The sequence below is a fragment of the Pteronotus mesoamericanus genome, unplaced genomic scaffold (genome assembly GCF_021234165.1).
Source record: "Pteronotus mesoamericanus isolate MK-2021 breed Mesoamerican mustached bat unplaced genomic scaffold, CSHL_Meso_final scaffold_36, whole genome shotgun sequence".
Taxonomy (NCBI): Eukaryota; Metazoa; Chordata; class Mammalia; order Chiroptera; family Mormoopidae; genus Pteronotus; species Pteronotus mesoamericanus.
The window spans coordinates 22,512,686-22,533,485 of record NW_026555313.1 but is presented as its reverse complement, the minus strand read 5'-3'; the positions used below and the strand labels follow the sequence as shown (position 1 = coordinate 22,533,485).

The window sequence follows — 20,800 nt, the reverse complement described above, 5'->3', positions numbered from 1 at the left end:
TGGATCAGTCACATCATAATAAGCTGGGGTTTTGTTAAAGTGCATCCGAATTCAGAATCTCTGGGATTGTGACTTAGAACCTCCTTAGCAAACACCCTGGGGTGATTCTTATCATTGTGGTCTGAGATCCAGCAAGTGAGTAAAAGGCTCTCCAACTTCAATGTGCAAACCTCATGTTAATGAGGGTCTTTAAGGTACAGACTCTGGTTCAACAGGTTTAGGGTGCTGCTGCTGGTCCATGGATCATATTTTGGATAGAAAAGGGCTAGATCAGTGTTTCTCAGACTTGAGCGTGCACCTGCATCACCTGGAGAGCCCCTTAAAACACAGAACCAGACTTCCTGATATAATTGGTCTGGGGTAGGGCCCAAGAAGAATTTGCATTTCTGACAAATTCTCAGGTGGTGCTAATGCTGCCAGGTCTTGGCAGGGACCACACTTTGAGAACTAACTGTGCTAACACATAGGGTTGGTGGGGGGCGAGTAGCAGGGGTTATATGGATGGTGCCAGACCTTATGGGGCCTTGACAGTCCCTGGCACCTGTCAGCAGGACTGGCAGGACTCCGATGCCAGCTGGGGGACTGGGGGTGGGCACTATCTCAAGGGAACTCATTCCTCTCCCCCCAATCCCTCCCCTGTCTTCCCTCACAGTGCTTACCGGACGACCGAGGTGGCCTATAGGAACGTGGCCAGCAGTTTCTCAATCTCTGAGTACAACTCTACCATCCAGGAAAGCCTCTACAGGTGTGGAGGGGCAGGCCAGGCTGCCTGTCTGTGAGTAGGGGAATAAGGGGGTCAGGGGGTTTTGAAGTCAGGGGGCCCCTCTCCCTTGGCCTTTCTGGGACCCAGCCTCTAGAAGTCCATCATAAATGTAAGGATCATCCCCAAAACAAAACGCACTCACCACCTGCCTCAAGACTTCTTACTGAGGCTTGGTGCAGAAAACACCTTGGGGTCAGGGATGTTCCCAAAAGTTTATCTGGTGCCAGAGACAGTTAATACATTTTGGGGCCATCAGTTAGCCAGGTGATTAGAATGAGCACGGCTGCAAGGAATGGGCTCAGGGTGGGGAGGAAGAGCAGTAGCAGGGGAGGGCCAAGCGCCTGTGGTCAGGGGCAGGAGGCCTATCTGGGAGGCACTGGCCTCCTCCTGAGCCTCCTCATCACATGTCATCTTTGCATCACAGCCCCGCACTTGTCTCAGCCCCACTGAGGGGGAAGGGTAGCGGCGGGGGGCGGGGCGGGGGCGGGAATCCACCAGCTAGCAGCATTTACCTTGGGAGACAAGAGAGGAAACAAGCCTCCAAAGAAAGAAGGAATGGGAGTCCAGGGAAGTGAATTAGCTGCATCCTGGAAGCCTGCTTCATGCCAGGTGATTTGCATGCAACATTGCTGGTGAGCATCAAGGAACTCTGTCAGTGGAGTGTTAGGCTACCTATTTAGTTGTGGAAAGATGCTGGGGCAACAGTCATAAGTTCAAAGGATGTGAATCTGGACAATGTATGTAATCTGCAACTAGAAAGTCAGGGGTGGGGAGGGGGGAAGAGTGGAAATGGTTTGCCCTGAGCTGTTTCTATTCCTGTAGAAAAAGCACTGGAAGGGTCTGTATCCACTAGGAGGGAGAAGGCCAGAATCTCCATTTTCTTGTGCAAAAGAAATGGCATAGAAACCGAGCAGAATTCAGTGAGGGGAGGCTTCTTAGAGGAGGTGGCTAATGTACCCTTCTCCCACCTTCTGCCTTTCCTCCTTCAGGTCCGAATGCCCTTCCCAGCGGTATGTCTCCCTTCAGTGTTCCCGTAAGAAGATACTCTTCCTCCTGAATTGTGACCTGTGTGGGGTGGGAGTTGGGGGCAAGGTGATGGGACCTCTTTGGGGAAGATGGCTGACCCTGGGGGTCCACCGGGAAGAGAGGCGTAGCCAGCAGGTCTGCTTCAGGGCCAGGATTCCTGTAAGGCACTAGGGCAGTTTGAGCATAGCATTTTCCTTTCTCCTGACCACTCAGCCCGGCAACTTCACTCACAGCAAAGAAGCCATTCAAATCTGGATGCTGGGCAGAGGCAGAGGGCTGGGAGAGCAGGTCTGGGCCTACCTAAAGCTCCTATATCAATAGGCAAAGAACTAGATCTACAATCAATATTTACTGGGTATATTCTCTGTGCATGACACTGTGCCTATTGCGTTTAATTCTCATGAGGCAGTTACTGTTATTGTCCACTAATTAAAAAGAGACAAATGTTTACTTTGCTTAAGGTCAGACCTCTGGTAGGTGAGGAGCTGGTATTTGACCGAGGGTCTAACCCCTAAGCCCAAGCTGTTAATTGGTCCATGAATGTGCTGTGTTCTCAGTAATGATCAGATAGGGGTGCTCCTCTGAGAAGGCCAAGCACACGGTGTTATGGATGGAGTACCCACCCCTCTAGACCACCTCTGGTTCCTTACAAACTCCACAGGCTGCTCTCCTTATCCATGAATTTGGGGGGATGACTCACTCCAGAAAATGCTTGCAAATGTTTCCTGGGATGAATGGTCCCCAACAGCACTAAATATACCCATTGGGGAACCCTGTGGGCACAAACCCACCTGTCCATAATGGGAAATTTATTCCCTCCCCCTCTTTTTTGGGGGGGAGATAATAGATATCTCCATCACAGTACCTATGGGTTATGGTAGAGTTGACCTACTTTCCTGAGCTCCTTGACAGCAGTCCCAAGATTTATCATCATAACCCTAATGCCTTGCACAATATCAGGCACTTAGTAAGCATTTGTTGAATATTTGAAAGAATGAATGAGTAAGAGCCAAGAGGAAATTGCCTAGGATCAAACTTCCCACTGGATGATCCCAGAAAGCTAGCCACCATGTAGGGCTTCTGCTTTGGAGGAAAGAGCTGTGCCATATCAGATTAAGTGAGCAAAGTGGTGTCCACGGGTGGGTGTGTGCCCTCACTGCCTGAGCCTGCTCTGGGCCCCGGGAGCATGGCAGGACTGTGAGAGAAGCAGAGCTCATGGTTCATCTTTTCTGCTTCCCCCCCTTCCAGACTGTGGACTGAGGGCCATGACGGGGCGAATCGTGGGAGGGGCACTGGCCCCAGAGAGCAAATGGCCTTGGCAAGTCAGTCTACACTACGGCACCACCCACATCTGTGGGGGCACACTGATCGACACCCAGTGGGTGCTCACTGCTGCCCACTGCTTCTTTGTGTAAGTGCCCGAAGGGGCGGGTGATGTGATGCTGTTGGGGGTTCCAGATCACCAGGAAGGGCTGATGGCAGACTGGCTTCCTTCTCCACAAAGGTGGGCTTTGTGTGAGTCTCCCCGTCCTCTCTGCAGTGGGTCAGGTTGCCCTGGCCATGCTTTGCAGTAGGTACTTTGTCCTGGGGGTGTGAGTTGGCAGTACTTGTTCTGAGTTAGGCCCAGAATGAGAAAAAGCTTTTATTGGATGGTCCCTAGGGAGTGAGGCAGGCAGGAGGAAGGACTTGGGAGCCTACCCCTGAAGAGCAGGCTAAAATAAAGAGGCACTGGGTTTGTTGCTGCTCGTTCCTGTATCTGGAATTTATAGGAGAGAAGCCCAAGAAATCCGGACCACTGTCCCAGGAACTGAGGGTTGGGGATTGTGGGGAGGGGCTGCAATGCAGCTAGCTTCTGAGTCACCAGCCAGGCTTGTCCCTGTGAGCTGGTGGGCAGGAAAAGGCTCTGGAGAACAGGCCTCAGGGGTACTGGCTCACCCAGTATTGTCTTCAGCGGGTGACTTTGTCCTGTCCAAAACTGTTTCTGCTGAGGATAATAATACTGAGATGTGTACTGGCCACCTTATTTGATCTTTAGTGGCATGCAGAGGAGGCAGTGGGGTGACTGCTCACAGAGATCCTACTCATCTCCTCCCCCTTTCTATTGTAAGGTGCAGAGCAGCCAGTTTAGAATGGCTTTTTGGAGTCTGGGAATTGTTTTGGACCCCTGGTTAAGATGGAGGGCTCCCTCGGGAGGTCATTTTATCCATCCCCCTGCCTCTGAACTGCTCAGAGGGCAGCTTTGTGTGGAGCACATGCTGCCAGTGGGCTCTTCCAGGCAGGTAACTGCATCATGCTCTCCTGTGGCTCTTGCAGGACCCGGGAAAAGGTCTTGGAGGGTTGGAAGGTGTACGTGGGCACCAACAACCTGCATCAGCTGCCTGAGGCAGCCTCCATCTCCCAGATCATCATCAATGGCAACTACACTGATGAGGAGGATGACTATGACATTGCCCTCGTGCGCCTCTCCAAGCCCTTGACCCTGTCTGGTGAGTGAATCAATTCCTGTCGCACCCCATTCCGGCTCATCCTGGCAGCCCTTGGGGCCCAGCCCTTGCACTTGGTAGCGTCTGTCAGCCCATCTTGGGGTCCCAGAGCTTCAGTATGGTGGGAGTCAGCTCAGAGATCACTTAATGGAACATCTCTATTTTATGATTAGGGAAACTGAGGCCCAAAGATTGGAAATATTTTAATAGGTTTGCCCCAAATGACACAACTTACATTGCAAGTTGGTGAGAGAGCCAGGGCTTGAAGACAATATACTCAATATAAATAGATTAAATTTTTTCACTGGTATTCATTGAGCACTTAACAGGGGCCAGACACTGTGGTAGGCATAGTGCATCTATGATTTCATTTACTCTTCACAACTAATCCTGTGGAGCAGGTACTATTATTAGCTTCAGTTTATGTAAGAGGAGATGGAGCTTTAGAGAGAGTATCACCAGAGGCCACGGAGTAGTAAGTGGCAACTCCAGGTCGGTACAATTCCCAAACACGGCTCCTCCCACTCAGCTCTTGGCTGGCAAGTTGCTAACACTGCAGCTGAGAACACAAGACGAGTTGCATTCAAACAACCAATTGCCATGAGGCTGGAGCTAAGGACCAAATGAAGCTGCACAGAGGAAACACTACCAAAGTTCTCAGGAGGAGACCAAAGAAGGCTTCATTCATTAATTCATTCACACATTTGTTCACTTATCAAATATTGAGTGTCTAATTTTTAGTGGGCTCTGGAGTTCCAATTGCAAGTGCAACATGGTGGGTGACAAACACAAAGACAGCCAGTGGGGGCCAGTGATGAAATGTGGAGGGGGGTTGGGGGCTCTGGGGGAACCCAGGTGGTTCAGATGGGGGCAAGTAATTAGTCTTGGAGGATAGGGAGTTTTTCCTGAGGCAGGATAGCTAAAGTGGAAGGGTCTCTGGTTAGTCCAGCCTTTTTATGCTCTGGGCCTATCAGCTGGTCTTTCCTGCCACCTTAATTATGGAGGCGGTGTCAGTGAGTCAGGCTATTTAGTTAGCTCCTCAGACTGGTGTGAGGAGGAGGAAAACTTGGCAGAGCTTAGTAGGCCAGGGCTGTCCCAGAACTACACCCACCTGAACCACGCCCACTAGTGGACAAGACCTCTGTCTTCCTCCTGCTCCCTCCAGCCTTGTCTGTGGAGCCTGGGACTGTAAAGTAAGAGGTGGCCCCCTGCTCCTGGCCTGACCCTCATGCACATATGAAAGGGAGCAGTTAGTCTGTGGGACCAGAACAGACCTTTCCAACCTTTTAAAACCATCTCCACACTCTGATAAGCCCCTGTGCAGGAATCACAGGTCATGTTTAAGTAGTCCTGTGGTCAGACCATGTGACCTGACTTTTGGTTTAGAAATCAGGGCATATTTTCTTCTTATACTCGTATGGCAAGTCAGGCACTTTAAAGACACAGAACTATCTGAGAAAACTTGTGAAAACTCACTGGTAAATTTAATTTCCCCATAAAAATAGTGAAATATATAACAGTTACCTTAAGACTCTGTCACAAAAATAGGCGTAAAATGTTTTAAGAAGTCATGTTTTGCATTTTTTGTTAATTAATCGATACTATCCCTTCATTTATTTTTTTTTTTACTCTCTAGCAAACAAGTATGTTAGTACCAAGAGTTAAAGCCCAATTTATAGGAGAATTTAACATTCATTTCCCTCCCTCCTTCTCTCTCCCTCTTATTTTAAGTACATTTTATTGATTATTTGTCCCAATTTTTCCCCCCTTTCACCCCTCTGCCTGGTATCCCTCTTCCCTCTAGCAATCCCCCTCATTAGTTCATGTTCATGGGTCATGGACGTAAGTTCTTCGATTACTCCATTTCCTATACTGTTCTCAATATCCCCCTGCTATTTTTTTCCTACCAGTTATGCTTCTTAATGCCTGCACCTATTCCCCTATTCTCCGCCTTTGTCCTCCTAGCTCATAACCCTCCAACTGATCTACATACCTATGGGTCTGTTTCTGTTCTGGTTGTTTGCTTAGTTTGTTTTTTTAGATTCAGTTGTTGATAGTGGTGAATTTGTTGCCATTTTGATGTTCATGGTTTTGATCTTCTTCTTTTTGTTAAATAAGTCCCTTTAACATTTCATGTAACAATGACTTGGTGATGATAAACTCCTTTAGCTTGTCCAGGAAGCACTTTATCAGCCCTTCCATTCTAAATGATAGCTTTGTTGGGTAGAGTAATCTTGGTTGTAGGTCCTTGCTTTTCACCACTTTGAACACTTCTTGCCAGTCTCTTCTTCCTGCAAAGTTTGTTTTGAGAGATCAGCTGACAGTCTAATGGGAATGCCTTTGTAGGTAACTCTCTGCTTTTATCTTGCTGCTTTTAGGATTCTCTCCTTTATCTATAACCTTCAGCATTTTAAATATGATGTGTTTTGGTGTGGTCCTCCTTGGGTCCAATTTATTTGAGACTCTCTGTACGTCCTGGGCTTGTATGTCTATTAGCTTCAGCAAATTAGGGAAGCTTTCTTTTATTATTTTTTCAAATGAGTTTTCAATTTCTTGCTCTCCCTTTTCTCCTTCTAGCATCCCTATGATTTAGATGTTGGCACTTTTGGAAATGTCCCAGAGTCTTCTACTCTCCTCATTTTGTTTTGAATTCTTGTTTCTTCATTCTGTTCTGGTTGAATGTTTACTTCTTCCTTATGTTCCAAATTGTTGATTTGAATCCCAGCTTCCTTCCCTTCAGGTTTTGTTCTCTGTAGGTTTTTCTTTATATCACTTAGTGTAGCCTTCATTTCTTCCTTTATGTTTTTGCTATACTCAATGATTTCTCTGAGCATCTTTATCACCAGTGTTTTAAATTCTGCATCTGATAGGTTGGCTATCTCCATTTTGTTTAGGTTTTTTTTTTTCCCCCTGGGGTTTTGTTCTGTTCTTTCATTTCAGTCATATTTCTTTTCTTTCCTTTTTTTTTTTAATCATCATAGTTTTATCTAGCTAGCTAGCTATCATTTATTTCTCGCTCTCTTTTTATTGTTCAAATATATTTGTCTCCATTTTGTGACCACTACTTTCCCCTGCCCCTTCCACCCTCAATCCTTCTTCACTTTGGTTGTGTCCATGGGTCCATTATACATTTTCCTTGACTTGATTCTTCCCCTTCTTTTCCCTGTTATCCCCCTGCCTTCTCCCCTCTCATTACTGTTGGTTTGTTTTTTCTTTCAGTGGTGCTGGTTATATTTTTCTTGCTTGTTTGTTTTGTTGATTAGGTTCCACTTATAGGTGAGATCATATGGTACTTGCTTTTCACCCCCTGGCTTATTTCACTTAGCATAATGCTCTCCAGTTCCATCCATGCTGTCATGAAGAGTAGGAGCCCTTTCTTTCATTCTGCTGTGTACTTGTGTAAATGTACCATAGTTTTTTGATCCACTCATTTATTGATGGGCACTTAGGTTGCTTCCAGCACTTGGCTATTTTAAGTTGTGCTGTTATGAACATTGGGGTGTATAGTCTGAATTGGTGTTTTGGGATTATTAGGGTATAATCCCAGCAGTGGAATTGCTGGGTCAAAAGCCAGTTCTATCTTTAGTTTTCTGAGGCAATTACATACTGTTTTCCACAGTGGCTGCACCAGTCTGCATTCCCACCAACAGTGGACTAGGTTGTTTATGATGGCCATTCTGACCAGTGTGAAATGGTATCACATGGTGGTTTTAATTCGCATTTCTCTGATGGCAAGCGATGCTGAGCATCTTTTCATGTCCCTGGGCCCTGTGTGTGACCTACTTGGAGAAGTGTCTGTTCAGGTCCTTTGCCCATTTTTTTTAAATTTTATTTTAGTTTATTTTTTCAAATACATTTGTCTCTGCCTCCCCCCTACCACTTTCCCTTGCCCCCTCCCTCCTTCCCTCCCTCAGCTCTTCCCCTTTGGTTTTGTCCATGAGTCCTTGCCCATTTTTTTATTGGATTGTTTGTCTTTCTGGAGTGGAGTTGTATGAGTTCTTCATGTATTTTGGAGATCAAACCCCTGCCTGAGGTGTCATTGGCAAATATATTTTCCCATACAGTTGGTTCCCTTTTCATTTTGCTGATGTTTTCTTTAACCGTGCAGAAGCTTCTTATTTTGATGACGTCCCATTTGTTTATTCTTTCCCTTATGTCCCTTGCTCTAGGGGACATATCAGTAAAAATATTGCTGTGTGGAATATCTGAGAGTTTCCTGCCTATGTTCTCCTCTAGGACTTTCATGGTGTCATGATTTATATTTGACTCTTTTATCTATCTGGAGTTTATTTTTGTGTATGGTGTAAGTTGGTGGTCTAGTTTCATTTTTTGCATGTAGCTGTCCAGGTCTCCCAACACCATTTGTTGAAAAGGCTAATTTTACTCCATTTTATGTTTCTGCCCTCTTCGTCGAATATTGATTGACCATAGAGATATGGATTTATTTCTGGGCCCTCTATTCTGTTCCATTGATCTATGTGTCTGTTCTTATGCTAGTACCACACTGTTTTGATTACAGTGACCTTGTAATATAGTTTGATGTCTGGTATTGTGATCCCTCCTACTTTGTTCTTTTCTCTCAAAATTGCCGCAGCTATTTGGGGTCATTTATGGTTCCATATAAATTTTTGAAATGTTTGTTCTATATCTGTGAAATATGTCATTGGTATTTTAATAAGGATTGCATTAAATCTACGAACTGCTTTAGGTAGTATGGACATTTGGATGATGTTATTTCTTCTAATCCATGAACACGATATATGCTTCCATTTATTTGTGTCTTCCTTAATTTCTTTCTTCAGTGTTGTGTAGTTTTCTGAGTGCAGGTCTTTTACCTCCTTGGTTAAGTTTATTCCTAGGTACTTTATTTTTCTTGTTGCTATAGCAAGTGGGATTTTTTTTCCTGATTTCTGTTTCCGATATTTCATTGTTGGTGTACAAAAATGCCTTTGATTTCTGAATATTGACTTTGTATCCCGCTGTTTTACTAAATTCACTTATTAGGTCGAATAGTTTTTTGGTGGAGTTTATAGAGTTTTCTATGTACACTCTCATGTCATCTGCAAACAATGACAGTTTTACTTCCTCTTTTCTAATTTGGATGCCTTTTATTTCTTTTTCTTGTCTGATCACTGTGGCTAGGACTTCCAATACTATGTTGAAGAAAAGTGTTGAAAGCAGACATCCTTGTCTTGTTCCTGATCTTAGTGGGAAAGATTTTAGTTTTTGCCCATTGAGTATGATGCTGGCTGTAGGTTTTTGATATATGGCTTTTATTATGTTGAGGTATGCCCCCTTTACTCCCGTTTTGCCAGGTGTTTTAATCATAAATGGACGTGGTAACTTATCAAATGCTTTTTCTGCATCTGTTGATATGATCATGTGATTTTTGTCTTTCCTTTTGTTTATGTGATGTATTACGTTTATTGATTTGCGAATATTGTACTATCCTTGCATGCCTGCGATGAATCCCATTTCGTCATGGTGGATGATCTTTTTAATGTATTGCTGGATGCAGTTTGCTAATATTTTGTTAAGGGTTATAGCACCTATGTTCATCAATGATATTGGCCTGTAGTTTTCTTTCTTTGTTGTGTCTTTATCTGGTTTTAGAATTATGATGATGCTGGTCTCATCAAAAGAGTTTGGGAGTCTTCCCTCTTCTTGGGTTTTTTGGAATAGTCTGAGAAGGACAGGGGTTAGCTCTTCCTTTAATGTTTTGTAGAATTCTCCTCTGAATCTGTCCCATCCAGGGCTTTTGTGTGCTGGAGTTTTTCTATTATAGCTTCAGTTTCACCAGCTGTTATTGGTCCGTTCAAACTTTCTTCTTCTTCTTCATTCAGTGTTGGAAGCTTATATTTTTCTAGAAATTTGTCCATCTCACCCAGGTTTTCAAATTTCTTGTCAAGTAATTGTTCGTAGTAATTTATTACAATGCTTTCTTTTTTTTGTGGCATCAGTTGTTATTTCTCCTCTTTCATTTCTGATTTTATTTATTTGGGTCCTCTTCCTTTTTTTCTTTATGAATCTGCTTAAAGGCTTGTCAGTTTTGTTTATCTTCTCAAAGAACCAACTCCTGGATTTATTGATGCTTTCAATTGTTCTTTTAGTCTCTGCATCATTCATTTCTGCTCTGATCTTGGTTATTTCCTTCCTTCTGCTTGCTCTGGGCTTTGTTTGTTGTTTTTCCAGTTCTTGAAGCTGGAGGGGTAGGTCATTTATTTGAAATTTTTCCATCTCTTTTAGGTCGGCCTGTATTGCTATGAACTTCCCTCTCAGGACTGCCTTCGCTGTGTCCCATAGGTTTAGGACAGCCATTTGTTCATTTTCATTTGTTTCTAAAAACTTTTTGATTTCTTCTTTGATCTCATTATTGACACATTCATTGTTTAATAACATGCTATTCAATCTCTATGAGTTTGAATGTTTTAGAGTTTTTTCCTTGAGGTTGGTTTCTAGTTTCAAGCCCTTGTGGTCCAAGAAAATGTTTGTTATGATTTCAATTTTCTTGAATTTGTTGAGGCTTGTTTTGTGTCCTATCATGTGGTCTGTCTTTGAAAATGTTCCATGTGCATTTGAAAAGACTGTGTATTTTGCTTCTTTGGGATGAAAAGTTCTATATGTATCAGTTAAGTCCATTTGTTCTAATGTGTCATTTAATTCCACAATGTCCTTGTTGATATTTTGTTTGGAAGATCTATCCATTGTTGACAGTGAGGTATTAAAATATCCTAGTGTCAGTGTGTTGCTGTCTATGTCTTTCTTGAAGTCCTCCAAGATTTTCCTTATTTATTAGGGTGGTCCTATGTTGGGTGCATATAAGTTTACAATGTTTATGTCTTTTTGATGGAGCCTTCCTTTGAGTATTATGAAGTGTCCTTCTGTGTCTCTTTTTATGGCCTTTGTTTTGAACTCTATTTTGTCTGATGTAAGTATTGCTACCCTGGCCTTTTTTTCCTGTCTGTTTTCTTGAAATATTTCTTTGAGTCCCTTTACTCTCAGTCTGTGTAGGTACTCTGTTCTGAAGTGGATCTCTTGTAGGTAGCATATGTGCAGGTCATGTTTTCTAATCCATTCAGCTACCCCATGTCTTTTGATTGGAACATTTAATCCATTTACATTTAGAGTTATTATTGATAGATACTTATTAATTTTTCCCCTTTGTACCCATGTTCCTCTCTTTCTTACTCTTTTTCTTCATCTTCTTAAAGCAGTCCCTTTAGCATTTCTTGCAGTGCTGGTTTGGTGGAGGTGTATTCTTTTAGCCTTCTTTTGTCTGAGAAACTCCTTATTTCACCTTCCATTTCAATTGAGAGCCTTGCTGGATAGAGCAGTCTTGGTTGCAGACCTTTGCTTTTCATTACTTGGAATATTTCTTGCCACTCCCTCCTGGCTTGTAGTGTTTCTGTTGAGAAGTCAGCTGCTAGCCGTATCGGGGCTCCCTTGTATGTTACTACCTGTTTCTCCTTTGCTACCTTTGGATTCTCTCTTTGTCTTTGAATTTTGCCATTTTAATGATGATGTGTCTTGGAGTGGGCCTCATTGGGTTCCTCTTGAATGGGACCCTCTGTACTTCCTGGACTTGTGTGACTTTTTCTCTCCTCCAATTAAGGGAGTTCTCCATCATTACTTTTTCAAACAGGTTCTCTATCCCTTGGTCCTTTTCTTCTCCTTCTGGCATCCCTATTATACAGACATTATTATGTTTCAGGTTGTCCTGCATGTCCCTAAATACCTCTTCATTCTTTTTGAGTCTTTTTTCATTTTCTTGCTCTTTCTGGGAGCTTTTTTCTACCCTGTCCTCCAGTTCATTGATTTGATCCTCTGCTTCACTAGCCTGCTTTTGATTCCCTCTACTGTGTTCTTCATTTCAGATATTGTATTCTTCGTTTCCTCTTACTTCTTGTTGATAGTTTCTATATCCTTTTTCATGCTGATTAGTTTGCAGTAAGTTCCTTGTAGTTTCCCTGTAGTTTTTGGTAATTCTCTCTGAGCTCACTGAGTTCATTGAACTCCCTTATCTCAATATCTGATAAGGAACTCAATATCTGATAGCTTACTTCCCTTTATTTCATTTAGTTCTGTTTCTGGGGATTTCTCCTTTCCCTTTGATTAAGGAGTGTTTCTTTGTCTTCCCATTATTTGTGAGACTCTTCTTTTTTTTTTTTTTTCTGTTTCTTAAATTGATCTGTCTTGACTTCCTGACTTTGTGGCATGAAGTTCTATAGTAGGAGACCTCTGAGATTCAGTGGTGCAGTCTCCTTGATCTCCTGAAGTTGCTGCTCTTTGGATGCCTTTTCAACCATTTATGTTGGCTCCCTGGAAGTAATTGGGTTTTGATCGTTGTTGTGTCATTTTTTGGTGGGGCCTTCCCTCTAGCTGGTTGACTGAGGGTCACTCTGCCCACCACGTCTTGTGTGTTGTTGTGCTGGTGCTGCCAGAACAAAACCACAAGGCCCAGGAAACAAACCCACATCTGCAAAAATAACTCCCCCCTGCAATCCCACTATGAACAGCAAATGAACCAGTATTATTAAGGCTGTAAAGAGATTAATACTATTATAATAAAGGAGAGGAATAAACTGTTAGTATAAAATCTAGTGACAATATGCACAAACTTGATGGACCCAAAATGAATGTTAAAAAGCTAAATAGTATAGAAAATATCCCAAATCTTGGAGAAGAAAACAGTGGATTTTGCCTCAGTACCTCTAGTATTTACCACTGTTTTTTCTTTCTGGATCTGCCTCTGATGATGTCAGATGTTGACCCCGTCTGACCTTAAGCAGTCTGTTCAAGACTTCCAGGAATCTACTGTCTGTGGCTGTCTCCTTCAGTTGTTAATCTAGTATCTCTGCACTCAGCAGTCATATTTAGGCACCACAAGGTGCAGCAGAGTCCCTTCTGAGGGGGAGAGGGGCTATTATTTCCTCTCACACTGCTGCCGCTCAGGGGAGTGGTCTGCCTGAGTAAGATGGCTGCTGCCATATGGGGGATGCCTCAGCACCAGGATCCTGCTGGCTATTCCCTCCATTCTCTCCCCAAAGCCTCCTTTCCCAGTCTTTCCTCATGCATCTCTAGCCCACTATGCCCCTGCCTTTGCTGGAGCCCAGGGTAAGTGGCTGCAAATAAAAATTAATGCGTTGGCACTTTAAACAGCTCTTTGCATCTCCAACTGCCCATCTGTGGCAGAGAGCAACCCTGGTGCTTTTCACAGCTGGCTGTTATCTGTGTACTTTTTGGGCTTTGATGCTGTATGCTGGGGTTTCCTCTTATGATTTAGACCCCACTCTTCTCAGGGGGATCCAACTGGCAGTTTAAATATCCCTCTGGTGGTGCTGCCAGTGGGCACCCAGCCAGCCTTCTCAAGTCTCCACCTAAATCATTACCAGTCAGGTTGTGCTAAAGTTGCTTCTCCTGTCTGTCTGAGGTTATCAGGCTTCTCTCTCATTATTGTTCCGTTGTTTGTTCTGGGTGATTTTTTCCACAATTTAGTTGTAATTCCAGATTGACCCTAGGAGGAGGTCAGTGTGACTTCCATTCACTCCTCCACCATCTTGCCCCTTCCTCTGGGCCATCTTTCTTTGTTTCCTCAATTTGGCAGCCTCCCTTGTTTGTTTCTGTGTATTTGATAAAGCTGCTTTCACTCCCTGTCTTAGAGCACATGTTAAGTTGTATGGGGTAGAGCCTTAGTTATCTCCAGGGCTGGACAAACCACTTCATTGCTTTAGGGTGCTGTGCAAGGTGGGGAGGGATTGGAGAGAGGATAATGATGTTGCCTGGCTTCTTGAGGTTTGCCCCACACTCATTTCATTTCCAGTCACTTTACCCACTTCCCTTCCAGCTCTTGCCCTGGTGTTGAATCCTGGAGTGGGTAGGTTTGCATACATTTTAAGGCCATACAGGCCCTTTAAATGGGCTCTCCTGAGTAACTGGCAGGTTATTCCTTTGCCACAACCCCACTGGTTTTTCCAGCCAGAAGTTATGAAGCTTTCTCTTCCCAGAGCTAGAACTTTGGGTAGTGTGGTCTGGCCTGGGGCTGGGATCGTTCACTCCTAAGGTATCCCTCCAGATTTTTATCCAGCACATGTGGATGTGGGATGGCCTATTCCCCTATTGTCTCTCTGTGTTACAGCATGTCCTCTTCACCCCAGCTCCCCATCTGTGCCCCTCCTACCCATCTGGATGAATATGGTTTCTTTAAATAATTGGTCATCAGACTTCCATACAGTTCAATTTTCTGGCAGTTCTGGGTGTTTTGTTTTGTGATTCTTCTTGGGTTTGCACAAGGAAGAAAAGCTTGTCTACCTGTAGATCCATCTTGACTGGAAGTCTCTCTCTCTTTCAAAGTTTGTTGAGTACTTTATAATGTAAGTACAGGAAGCTGCAATGAGCAAAACGAACACTTGAGAATACTGCAAACATTTTACCTATCAATTAACATTTTCTTTTTGCAAATGAACTTTGGTGGGCAATGCCCTGGTCCATCTAGGAACATCAGTCCTCAGAGAGCTTATGAAGTGACACACAACAGCAGCAGCACCTTCTAATTATCTCTGAGCATGGGAGCAAGTGCGCAGCGATTCTGTGGTGTGCTTCAAGGGATGTACTCTTTCTGCTGGGAGAGATTGTCTTACCTTGGAGGGACAGCTTCAGGCTCTGGTCAGCAAGCAGATGCTCTTCCCAGACCAGGCTGAACACTTCACTGAGACACCATGGCCATAATAACCAGGATTTAGCCTGATGGACAGGCAGGGAAGAGGTGAGGTCAGGAGAGCCACTCTTCATAGGAAGAGACCCTCAGTCACCCAGTAGTGATTTACTACAGGGGAGCTTCCAAGCTGTATGCATCTGCCCACATGGCACCGACTGAAATCAGAATGTTTTGGAGAACTCTAGTAGCATCGTGAAGGCCAGAGGATCAAGATAAAGTGATTGGTCAGTCTGAGGCCCTGGAAGATTCAAAACTACTCTGTGGACAAGGAGGGGTCTTCTAGGACATTGGTACTCCTATCCTTCCACTACCCTCACCAAAACCTCCAGCGTTCTGCCTTCACTGATGTCTTGGGGTCTTGTTGCAGCTCACATCCACCCTGCTTGCCTTCCCATGCATGGACAGACCTTCAGCCTCAATGAGACTTGCTGGATCACAGGCTTTGGCAAGACCAGGGAGACAGATGGTGAGAGTCAGAGATGCTCAATTGTATGTATGTGTGCATGTGTGTGCCTATATACATGTGTGTCTATGTAGAGTGCATGGGGGTGATGTGTCAAGGTAGATCAGTAAGGGCCTAACTAATGAGGGTTCGAGTATATAACTTCATGGGCCTGAGTGTGAGTGAGTGTGTGTGTGTGTGTGTGTGTGTGTGCATGTGTGAATCTCAAAGCAGCCATTGCAAAAATGCCCTCCAGCAAAGACCACCAGGAAAACCTTTATAGTTAAACAAGTTGGGTTCATTGCTCACTGCACTGAGGGAAAACACACCATGGAGAAACTTGGCATATTTCAATAAGAGGTGTTAGAAACAACTCAGCACAGGACTTCGGTGGTTGGGGGGAGGGTTCAAAAAAGTGGAACATTTCTTTAGATTGGATGGTTTTAGGGAGCAAGGTAATTCTATGATTGGGTCTCTAAATAATCTCACGAAGAACGTGTGAACAGACTGGATCTAAAGCTGACGTTGGTGAAGAAGGAGCAAAGCAACAGCCACCCCTATTGGCTGGGAGGGGTGTGTGGTATTGTTGTTTGTTGTACAGCGACCTACCCTGATTTTGTCTATGCTTAATCAGATTATGAAGTGGGTTTGTTTTACTTCAGTTCATCATGATCACAGAGTCACCTTACCTGACGTCAGCTCTGTAGGATTATTTTTATGCGGCAGGAGAGTGCCTTGGCCTGTCTGGCCCACTGTGAGACTCAGGCCAAGTTCCCCTGCTCAGTGCGATGAAGTGCTGATTGGCCTGGGAGCAGCTTCGTCTGATCTTGGCTCCATAATGAACTAGTTGTGTGACTGTGGGCAAGTCACTTCTGCAGCCCTGAACTTCTCCATCTGTAAATGGATTCATTATACCCCTTTAGGGCACATAGTCACTAAAAACAAATGAAGTAACATATTGGGTAGTGTTTGGAATGCAGAAAAGCACTGTGCAACATGCAAGATAGCCTAATAGGCTGTGAGTTTGTCCATGTCTGTGCAGGTCTTAGTTATACGTAGTGAGCTGTGTCTGGTGTGAAGGCATGTGTCCTGGGTGACCAACCACAGAAACAGTGCCTTCTGCTCAAAGGAGGCTGTGAGTCTGGGTTCTGGGATGGGTGGCTAGAAGATCATGAAGCTGACCAGAGTCGTAATCCTCTTCCATCCTCTCTGTCCTTTCCACACCTCACTGAAGAGAAGACGTCCCCCTTCCTCCGGGAGGTGCAGGTCAGCCTCATAGATTTTCGGAAGTGCAACGACTACTTGGTCTATGACAATTACCTTACCCCAAGGATGATGTGTGCTGGGGACCTTCGGGGAGGAAGAGACTCCTGCCAGGTGAGGCTGCTTTTGGGCTTAGGTTCCAGGACCCCAGGGGAGTAGGGGAAGGCTGAGCTGTTGGGGTCAGAGTGGGAATAAGGTCAGAGAGCATGCAACACCATTTCCTGCTCAAGGACCACCTCTCCCACGCTGCTGATGTTCATGCTCTCTCTTGCAGGGAGACAGCGGGGGGCCCCTGGTATGTGAACGGAACAACCGCTGGTACCTGGCAGGAGTCACCAGCTGGGGAACAGGCTGCGGCCAAAGAAACAAACCTGGTGTGTACACTAAAGTGACAGAACTCCTCCCCTGGATATACAGCAAAATGGAGGTGAGAGTCTATGTGCGGCACTGATTGAGTATGTGAGGAACTCCCAAAGGACGTGTACCTGGAAGAGGGCCCACGCTTTCCCCCAGGGTCTTAACAGGGGTTCCCTCACAGCCTCCTGTTGAGGGTGGTGCTGTTCACAATGTGCAGAATATGAGGGCGAGACAGGAGTCAAATATCAGGCCAGCCACAGCTTCCTAAATTCCTTTCCCTCCTCTTCCTTTGGCAGGATAGGGCTCAGAGTGTTGCAAAGGGGTGGACCTAAGTGGGTGCTGGCCCCAGTATCACTCCTGTCCCAGTGATGGCTGAGGTGTGAGTTCATACAAGCCACTGACAGTAGGAGGCCTCTCATCCTTGGTAGGAAGTGGTCCCATGGGGAAGAGAGTGTCAGGAAATGGAGCTTCACCCCCGCTCTGCTGACCTAGCTCATCTCCTCCCTTCCCTGAGCCTGCTGTCTAAGCTGTAAAGCAGAAATGCCATGTCCTTTCCTTCTTTGCTGGGCCAAGGACACAAGAATGGAGAGCTCCGATGTGGACAGGGGAAGGCCACCAGGCCTCTCAAAACCTGCTTCCATCGTTTTCTCTTTGCTGCCCCTCTTCTCTGAAGGGAGTGCCAGGTGATAGGTGGATTGAATTTTAGGCTTTAAGCCCCCATCTTCATGTCTGGTTTCTGGGCCATCTGGCTCACCCTCACTGTGTTCTTTCTATTCTCTTCCTCAGAGTGAGGTGCACCTCCGGAAATCTTAAGCTGCTGTCCTGTTATACCTCACAGCACTGGCTGCTGTAGACTCTGGCCAAAGTGACTGGGCCATTTGCAACATCATCTGGGCTAAAGGCTACCAGACACCTTCATTACTGCCACTTCTACTGTCTGCTGCTTCAGTGAATATGCAATGTGTGTGTGCATGTTTGTGCATGTGCGCGTGTGTGTGTGTGTTTGGTTGCTCTCCCAAGGTCTTCAAAAGCCAGGAGAGCTGTGAGCTCCTTTCAAACCCCTGGCTGTAAATAATAACCTGGATACAACAGCTTGGACACCATGGAGATACCTACAGGCATATTCATAATGGATGGAGGAGATAGAGCCCAGGGAAAAGCCTGGGAGTTCATGTCAAGAATTTTGCTCCTCTGATCTTGACTAGGAGACTAACCCAGAGTGGGCAGCCACCCAGCAGCCCTGGTGACACCACTGCTGTCCAGGAATGGTAACAATTTTTGCTGGAGTGCCTGGACTGTCCCTAGTAAGAAGATATCCCTGTTGGCATTACAAGCATCCTGTTCTCTCGACCTCCCGCTGGTGCTGTGGATGTGGAGAGGTGGCTGCGTTGTGGCTGGCCTTGCTGACAGCTGTGAACAGGGCTCATTGTTCCTGTTTGGTCACAGGCTGTAGGGGGTATGTTTTAGTTCATTTTATTTTTTTTTATATTTAAGAAACAGAAGTAGGTGTATTTTTAAAGATTCTCCAAAATTTCCTGGAGCCAGGAGAGCTAGCATCAGTCAACCCAAGAACTCCAAGGAACGCATGGGAGCTGTGCCACTCTAGAGTCCTGTGGAATGTTCTTGGCCTCGAGGAGCTGAAGTGGCTGCTTTGAGATACTCATGGAAGTGGATCCTCATTTGAGCTAGTGGGCAAATCAAGGACAGAGAGAGCCACAGTTGTTGCTGTATTCAAGGGCTACAACTGGCCATGAAGAAATGGTTCTCTTTGTGCTTCCAAGAGACTGGAAAAATCCAGGTGGATCATCATCCCTTATTCTCAGTGCTGCTTTGGGACTTTGGAGTTTATCCTTGGCTTTCTCCACGGCTTTCTCCACCTTGAAATTTCTCAGTTGTTTCAGAAACATAGCACGAACATTAAAATTGCCATGGAGAGAAAACTGATACTGTCCCCAGGCCCTGCAAACGTCCCTTCTGAAGGATTCCATTTGCCCTATTCCTGCAAGCCATCAGTGTGCCTGGCCTCCACTTGAGCTGAAGGTCTGGACCTTCCCCAGCCTTGGTGCCCATTCCTTCCCCAGCCCCATTCTCCAACCTTGCTTGGGCCTATCTGGTGCTGCTATGATGCCCAGAGGCAGGGTCCAAGCAGGTCAGCCCAGCCCGACCAAGGCAAGGTAGGCAGCCACTTGGGGAAAGATTGCCCTGGAAGAGTAGGCTGGAATTGCCTAGTGGCTGGGCAGAGTCTGAGAGGCTGGTTACATGTCATGAAGGCAGGGGTAGGGTGAGGAGGGGGCAGAGGGCAACATTGACTTCCACAGAAACCCCCAGCAATGGTCTTCAGCAATAAAAGTTATGTGACCTAAATTTTTTAAAAGTTTTATTTATTGATTTTAGAGAGAGAGGAAAGGGGGGAGAGAGAGAGAGAAACAGAGAGAGGGTGAGAGAGAAACATTGATTTGTTTTTCCACTTATTTGTTGTTCCACAAGAATCATTGGTTGTTTCTTGTATGTGCCCTGACCAGAGATTGAACCTGCAACCTTGGTGTATTGGGGTGACACTCCAACCAAATGAGCTACTCGACCAGGGAAAAAATTGTGTCATTGGATGTCCTATTGGTACCCTAATCGAGATTGTCCACTCAAGTGTCCAGACATCCTCAATTTGGGTTCTGAATTTTGTTTTTTTTTTCTACTTTAGGTTCTGCTCACTTAATCATACATTCATTTACGTATTCGTTCACCAGCCATATCAGTGCCTAGTCTGTACCAGGTACTCCTATAAGCCCCAGGGGATAAGAAGACCAAGGTAGTATCCTCAGCTACTCATGGCTGTGACCCAGTGTGATGGAAGCTGTGGTTGAATTTGGGCACCATGCTTAGAGCATGAATAAAGAAGCCACTAGTTGTACCTAAAGAGGGCAGGAAAGGCTTCACAGAGGAGGTGATGTTTGAAATGAATCTTAATGAGTAGGCAAGTAGACAAAGCAGATGGGGATAGCAGAAGACCACTCTAATGTCTGTGCTTTTTTTTCCCCCCTCCTACCTCTTTCTCTACTTCTGATTTTGCCAGCTCAGCAAGAGGTGTGTTTACAAGGAAACCCCAGTGCTTATTCAACTATTTCCAAGAGAATCGAATGGATGGTCCCATTGGCTTCTTCTGAAAGATATATTCTTTCTTGCTCTGCACTTACTTTTCCTGCATTTAATATATTGATCTCAACAATTACGATCCCATGATGAGTGCTTACCACCCTCAGTGCCCCCACTACATACACTCAAGCCTCTAGCCAGCAGTACAGAATTCTCCAGGCTGGACCCCATGGGCCTGGCCTTTGGACAACTCAAATTTGCTTGCTTTAGTGTCTAATGGCAATGCTAGGGCAAGTCCTTCCTCGAATTCTTATTTTGCTCCATCTGAACAAGAAGAAATGAGGAGAGGGCAGATGCCAGGCTCACTATGTTACAGTAGGCATAACCAACCACTGTCATGGATCCCACAATTTCCCACAATCTACGTGGCTTAACCCAATCAAATTTTATTTTTCATCCACCTAACAGTCCAATGAGTGTGCCTGATCAGTGAGAGGTTTCCTTCCACCTAGTAACTTTATCAGCTTCTTCTGACCAGTGGAAAGAGGAAAGAAAACTTGTGGAAAGCATATCCACTTCTTAAATGTTCTGGCCCAGAAGTGATATATATCATTTTCATTCATGTTTTAGGGGTGTCAACATGTCATACACCACTACCAGGG

General features: G+C 45.1%; 1 protein-coding gene across 1 annotated transcript in view; it reads left to right on the top strand.

Moving 5' to 3' along the window:
- Positions 1-17,861, top strand: part of TMPRSS13 (transmembrane serine protease 13) — a 30,136-nt gene extending 12,275 nt beyond the window's left edge. Inside the window, exons 7-14 of the mRNA XM_054592619.1 lie at positions 653-775; positions 1,753-1,796; positions 3,038-3,200; positions 4,103-4,275; positions 15,354-15,452; positions 16,663-16,805; positions 16,966-17,118; positions 17,835-17,861. Coding sequence (XP_054448594.1) covers positions 653-775; positions 1,753-1,796; positions 3,038-3,200; positions 4,103-4,275; positions 15,354-15,452; positions 16,663-16,805; positions 16,966-17,118; positions 17,835-17,861 — 925 coding nt within the window. The remainder of the gene's footprint in view (positions 1-652; positions 776-1,752; positions 1,797-3,037; positions 3,201-4,102; positions 4,276-15,353; positions 15,453-16,662; positions 16,806-16,965; positions 17,119-17,834) is intronic.
- Positions 17,862-20,800: the final 2,939 nt, after the last annotated feature.